The sequence below is a fragment of the Parasteatoda tepidariorum genome, chromosome 3 (assembly GCF_982258835.1).
Source record: "Parasteatoda tepidariorum strain Cologne lab strain chromosome 3, Ptep-v5.0, whole genome shotgun sequence".
Lineage (NCBI taxonomy): Eukaryota > Metazoa > Arthropoda > Arachnida > Araneae > Theridiidae > Parasteatoda > Parasteatoda tepidariorum.
In genome coordinates this window covers 67,336,631-67,343,192 of record NC_141757.1, presented here as the reverse complement: position 1 = coordinate 67,343,192, position 6,562 = coordinate 67,336,631, and the positions used below count along the sequence as shown (strand labels likewise).

At 28.6% G+C, this 6,562-nt stretch overlaps 1 protein-coding gene across 1 annotated transcript; it reads left to right on the top strand.

Annotated features, from left to right (window-relative positions):
- Positions 1-914: 914 nt before the first annotated feature.
- On the top strand, positions 915-4,835 carry Taf11 (TATA-box binding protein associated factor 11). Its single transcript, XM_087159487.1, has one exon. The coding sequence runs from the start codon at positions 1,186-1,188 to the stop codon at positions 1,891-1,893; it is 708 nt and encodes a 235-aa protein (XP_087015613.1). The 5' UTR covers positions 915-1,185; the 3' UTR covers positions 1,894-4,835.
- The last annotated feature ends 1,727 nt before the right edge of the window (positions 4,836-6,562 follow it).

Below are 6,562 nucleotides of genomic sequence, written 5' to 3'. Positions count from 1 at the left end.
ATTTATCACTATAGTTTCAATATGCCTCCGCCATGGCCACCATATTTGGTAAAATAGCATTTAACTTTTTGACAAATTTCAGTACAATTCAAAGAAAATTCAATTTGTCTCCAAGCGAAAGACACTGCAAACATTTAGATAAAACGCAAGCCTTATACATAGTACAAGAACCTGCTCTACTGCAAAAGCGTGCAAGTTACAATGCTCCCCGGTCCATAATATTTTTCGCATTTGGATAATCAAAAATATTTTTCAAAATTTCAATGATTCTTACTTTAAGCGGTATGTTTAATGCAGTTTTGAGCTCCATATAAATTCCAAGTTAAAAAAATTTAAATGGGTTTGAAACTCTGAACAGAAAATAACTTATTTTCTACTCCTATTACTTTCTATACTATAATGAGGAAAGCATGCCTAGTATTCGCGATCTAACGCTCGAATACACCAACTGAAGAGACCGGTTCCATGCCTTTGACCCTCCCTCCTTCTCTCTCATCCTCTTTTCAGCTGTATAGGAATGTACTATGATATTATTCTTTTTCTTAATATTTTTCGTATTTAATTCTTAAAAAAAAAAATTCATTTCCATGACACTTTCTTTTTAAACTATGTTTTATGTAGTTTTCAGTACCATATAGTTTCCTAATTAAAAGATTTTAATCTCTCTCTCAATTTGAAAACAAAGACATAAACTCCATCTTCTATGACTCTCCACACGCTATTGGCGCAAGAATGCGAAGTATTGCCATAGGTAGAGAATTCTGCAGTGCGCTACCTGTAGCCCATTTAAATTTAACCAACCAATCACTCATTTTAAAGTAGTAGTTTTTTTTCTCAAAATGAGACATTAGAAACTGTAGAGAAGACTGTAACCGAAAAGAAATGTATAATTATTCAACTGTGCAAAAATAGGCAATTCTAAGCTGTTTGTTGTTGATTTCGCTTTGATTGTTGTTTTTTAAACAGTCCGAAGTTAATGAATAATAAGTACATATCTTAAATGTTTTCTTTCATAAATTAGTTTCCTTTTTAGCTAAAAAACTTGTCTTATTTTCTTGCAAAGATAATGCTGAACATTATCAATTTTAAAAATTGCTAACATTATTTCGTTTTATTACTCTGTGTTAAAAAACAATCAATTCAATATAACTTATTAACTCTTTGAAACAATAATTTATCTTGATAATGGATAACTCATCTGATAGTTTAGATAACGCTCCACCAGTTAAACGACTTAGATTCGATGATGATGTGCTACATTCAGATAGCTCAAATTCAAAGGCCGATGTTAGTATTTCATCTTTAAACGCCGAAGAAGGAATGTCGAAACCCTCCCTTACTTCAAACCAAACTGAAGACGATGATTCCGGTGACGATTCACCGATTGAAGACCAGGAGCAAAGCAATCCTTGCTCAATTATGCTGCCGGCACCACCTACAAATATCAGTACTGACGAACCTCAGTCATCTCCTCTTCATCCGGACGTTGACAGCGATGACACTAATCTTCCTCTAGATTCACAACAAACTAAGACAAAAGAACAACTTGAAGAAGAAGAACGAGAAAGAATGCAAGTCCTCGTTTCCAATTTTTCTGAAGACCAACTTAATAGGTATGAAATGTATCGGCGGTCAGCTTTTCCTAAAGCTGCCATAAAACGTTTAATGCAGTCAATAACAGGTTGCACTGTGTCACAGAATGTGGTGATTGCAGTTTCAGGTATCGCAAAAGTTTTTGTTGGTGAGGTGGTGGAGGAAGCCCTTGATGTTTCAGAAAGTAATAGAGATACTGGGCCGTTGCAGCCGAAACATCTTCGTGAAGCTGTAAGGCGATTAAGAACCAAAAATGCTATTCCGTGTAGTCGTCCAAAGCCTAATATGTTTTTTCGATAGTTTCTGAAAAAATAGTTGTTTATTTTATTCTTATTACATTTTTAAGGATATGTATTACTTTTGTAAATATATGCAATGTAAATAATTTGTTATTTCTATCCTATTTTTCTCAATAATATTATACTTACTAATAATTTTGTTTAAAGTACCTTTTGAGATCACAACACACAAATACGTCATCTGGGGAGATAATTGGGGTCTTGACCTTCTTTCTTCTCCTCTGCTCACTTGTATGGAGGAGAGATTTCCGTATCGTGATCTGTGGCCGTCATCACCAAGTCTTGGAAACTTCCGGGCAGTGGCCCGCAAGAAACTTAAAAAACATCAAAGAAAGGGACCAACTCGAAAGGTATAACTCGTAGCAACCCCCGGGCAAATATCTACATGTTTTTTTTTTAATTTGCAACTTTAAAATCTATTTGGCACCTTGGCGATTGTAGTTGGCGGGACAGATGACGATACGGAAATCTTGCAATATGTTCTTACATTTTTTTTACAGTAGTACATCACAATTAGGACTGGGCTATAAATCGATATATCGCGACATATCGATTTAACGCCTATATCGGCAAACCGATACAGCAACTTTCATTCCAAGCGATGCATCAGAAATCTGATTTAAGCCGTCGTGTGAAGAAGACGATATAGCGATACACGCAAGGACTTTCTCTTACGTTCCGATGCCAACTCGCGCTGTGGAAGACGATATTGTTTCGTTATGTTGAGACGACCTTGACTGTTGGTAGAATCAGAATCACTTTTGAGACCTTATATCGTTATATCACATGTTCGTTTTCGCACCTTCGCGATTTGAAATCGTTTCTTGTAGATTCTTTTCAATGGGATTAACTTCGTGATCGTCGTCGTAACCTTGTTCTGAACGCAATCTATTATTGAAAAGAATTTATAAAGAAAAGTTTCTTCATTAATTAGGTAAGTTTTTTATTTATTTTCTGACAAAACTTTTTTTATATTTTTAAATGTGAAAATTATCGGAAATCTAATTTAAGGCATCCATAAGGAATTAAATTACAAAGTAAATAAATTTGTTAGGTTATTTTTTTACTTTCTTTTAATTTATTAAAAACCTTTCGGATAAGACTTCTAATAATTTAATGGGCTTCTATTACTGATTTTAAATTTATAAATCTTGAGTTGTTTTTATTTTTAGAAATAAAGTTAAAACAAAACTTATTTTTTGGACATAAGTCAATAAACTTTATTTGTTCAAAAGAATTTGAAAAGTTTGCTAATTTTATTCATTTCTTTTTTTTTTATCAATTACTACTTCGTTTTATTAGACAGTAAAATCATTATTTTTTTTTAATTTTCGTTTTATATTATTAGTTAATTAGCTAAATATATTACCGAATATCTATGAATTTTGTTTCTATTTTTAAGAATTTAATTAAGAAACTTTGCCTTACTTTGTTTTTCGTTCATAATTCGATCATTATTTAATTTAATTTATTTATTTATATGAAATAATAATAAAAATAGTGTTTAAGAAGCATTTTTTTTCTAAAATTTATTTAGCTCTTTGTTTTAAGCATACAAATAATTTTGTTCCTTGCTGTTAGGTAAATATATTGATAAATTTCACTTTTATTTATTTTTTTATTTTTAAACTAAGAAATCTTTTGTTATTTGCGTGATCATTTTTAGAAAATATAACAAAACTTGTGTTTACTTCTTCATTAAGAATTTGAACATTACGATCGAACTTAATAATTCTGTAATTATTTACGCATAATAGTACAAGCAAATATTGATTTGTTAAAAAAAGTTTCTTTTTAAAAAAAAGAAAAAAATATTTTTAACACTTTGTTTTAAATGTAATAATGAATTTCTTAACAAACTTTTTTTTTAATTTTTTAAATTTTCTTTCAATAATTTCAGCTAGATATCTTTATAAAATTCCCTTTTTATTTTTAAACTGAGAAATCTTTCAGAGAACGAAAATTTTAAGAAATTATTACAAATCTTATGTTTACTTTTTAGTTTAAAATTCGAACATTTTTAATTTTAAACTTCGGCTTTTAGTCAATCTAACTTTTATTTTAATTAAAATATATTTTGAAATTTTAAAATCAGCTTTTGTTTAATAACAATATTTTTTTTCATTAAGGGTGTTTTAGGGGTTAACTTAAATTAAGACTGCTTATACCTTATAAACGATAAAGAAGTGCAAATATTTCATTCTGTATCTACACACAATTTTTCAATAAATATTTTAAGTAAGGTTTGTACATCTTAGTCAATTTATTTAATATCTTTCTTTAGCAAAACATATATATTTTCAAATTTATAAATTGATTTAAATCAATATGCGTATGAAGTCTTGATAAAAATCTGACTTTCTGTGCCTTAAAGTAAATGAAATTCAAAAATACTATATCACGATACATCGCTATATCGCGATGCAAAACTGACGATATATCACGATATATAATTTCTAATATCGCCCAGTCCTAATCACAATATTAAAATTTGTAATTACCAGTTATTGGGACTGAGAAAAGCAATTGCCAATACATGGTCCCAAGTACCATGAAAAATGCTATTCAAACAATTTTTTTTTCTGACAAAAATTACTAAATATAGTTGCTTCCAAATTTAAATATATTTAAAAAATATGAATTTAGAAGTCAGAAATTCTATTCCATACTTTAAAATAAATTGCTGAAACTTCCTTTAAATTAAAGCTTAATTCATTTGTAAATAAAATTAAAAGAATGGATAAACTGCCAACATTATTTTGTTCGTTTATCCAGTCTTTTAATTGTTTGAATTATGTGATTTTGTCTTGTGTATTTGTCTGTAAATTGTGTATGTACCATAGTTCTGCCGATTTTATTTATTTTTTAATTGAAACTATAATTTTAACTCTAAGTTTTGACCTGTAAATAATTTTGAAATAGTAAACTGGAAATTTTACACCATTTGTTTTCAGCTAAGTTTTTTCAATTCATCAATGATGCATACATTTCTTATCATTTATTACACTATGAACAGTTCTTCTGGTTTTAGTAAGTCTCGAAATGATGAAAATTACAAACTTTTTGTAATTTTCATCTTCTTAATAAATGGTTAACCTGACATATCATTTCTTGATATAGAAATAGTCTTTAATTGCACTGTAAACAACAACTCGCAACGGAATGTTAACAGAGATGCCAACTGCTCCGGACACGCCAAAATAATTTTTAAAAAAACTGTAAATGAATTCAAACTAAATTTTGCAAATACTATTTTTGCTTGCTTTTTAAAGGGTATAGCTTGATATAAAGTGGTGAATTATATAAGCCTACGAATTATTTAGAAATAGTGGTGGATAAAAATCTACTAAATTGAATTTATTAAACCAATAATCACAATTGATTAAATACCACTTTAAAGTATTTATTTGCTGTCCGGAGCAAGTTGGCATCTCTGTGTTGAAGACGTCCAAGACACGGAAATTATCATTTTGACATAAGAAACAAATTACGCTTCCCAGACGTCTTCATATGTCAAGGGGTTGAACTAAATGCAGGTGTCATTAGTAACAATAAATTAGGAAATTTATGGTTTTGCCATCTCTAAAATATTCTAAAGTTTTAATTATCTATTATTATATTCAAAAGTTGTAATTATTGCTTTTTAGACTAATTTTCCGATTATTATTTTTTTTTTTTTTTTTTTTCAAAATTAGATTGAGTAAAATACAAAATAATCTTTTAAAAAAAGAAAATTCAATTTTGAAATAAATTATCGACGTGAGTGATAACATTCAAAAGATAGCAATTTATCCATTTTTTTAATTGCTAATATTTTTTGTAAAATTTTCGTTTCATAATCTGATTAAAACTATACAACTTGGGAAAATTTTATAAATGATATTAGGTGAATGCATAAAACCTAGTTGTAATAATAAGGCTTACTCGAATATTGAGCTTGTTCAAACTTTACCTTGTGAACATAATGGATATTATGTTTAATTGTGCTTTCACGGTCCTTTTGCTACTAGTATATTCTAGTTTGGCACGGCATTTTTAATTGTAGGCATCTTTTTCTACCACTATCAAAAAAACAAAATCAAGTCTTACTAAATTTTAGAAATTGAAATATATACATGAAAGGCAGTTTTATAATTAATAATTTAGTATATTATAATTTAGATTTATACCTTTTTAAGGGTTGCGGTGATAGATTTGATAAGCAAAATGTCTCCCCATGTTAATATGTTGATGGCAGGGTTGGCAAGTTTTTGACACATGACGGTTTTTACCGGTTTATCCCATCGTTTTTACCGTCATGTCAAACACCCATAGTTTTGATAAAACTGTATTTTAATTTGAGTTTAACTGCTTATGATTTAAAATAATTCATTTTTGAGCAATAAAATTTAAAAAAAAGTTGTTAAAAGATATTTAAGAACAGATTTTTGCATTTTCTGGACATGATTATATCAAATCATACTATTTGAAGTAAAATATTAGGATACTAAACAAAATTTTCAGCATTTCCAAGCATCATTTTGTTTGGCATATTACATTACTGAAGAATGTCAAGTCATTCCAGACTTAGAGTTTGTTAGTAGTTACAAGTTTTGTTTAGCTTATTTCTAATATTTAAGTAATGCCAAATTTTAAATTCTTTTTAGTTCTTGAATTTATTAATAGTTCCA

Excerpts from the sequence above, each read along its gene's own strand:
- Taf11 (XM_087159487.1), top strand. The coding sequence starts at position 1,186 with ATGGATAACTCATCTGATAGTTTAGATAACGCTCCACCAGTTAAACGA.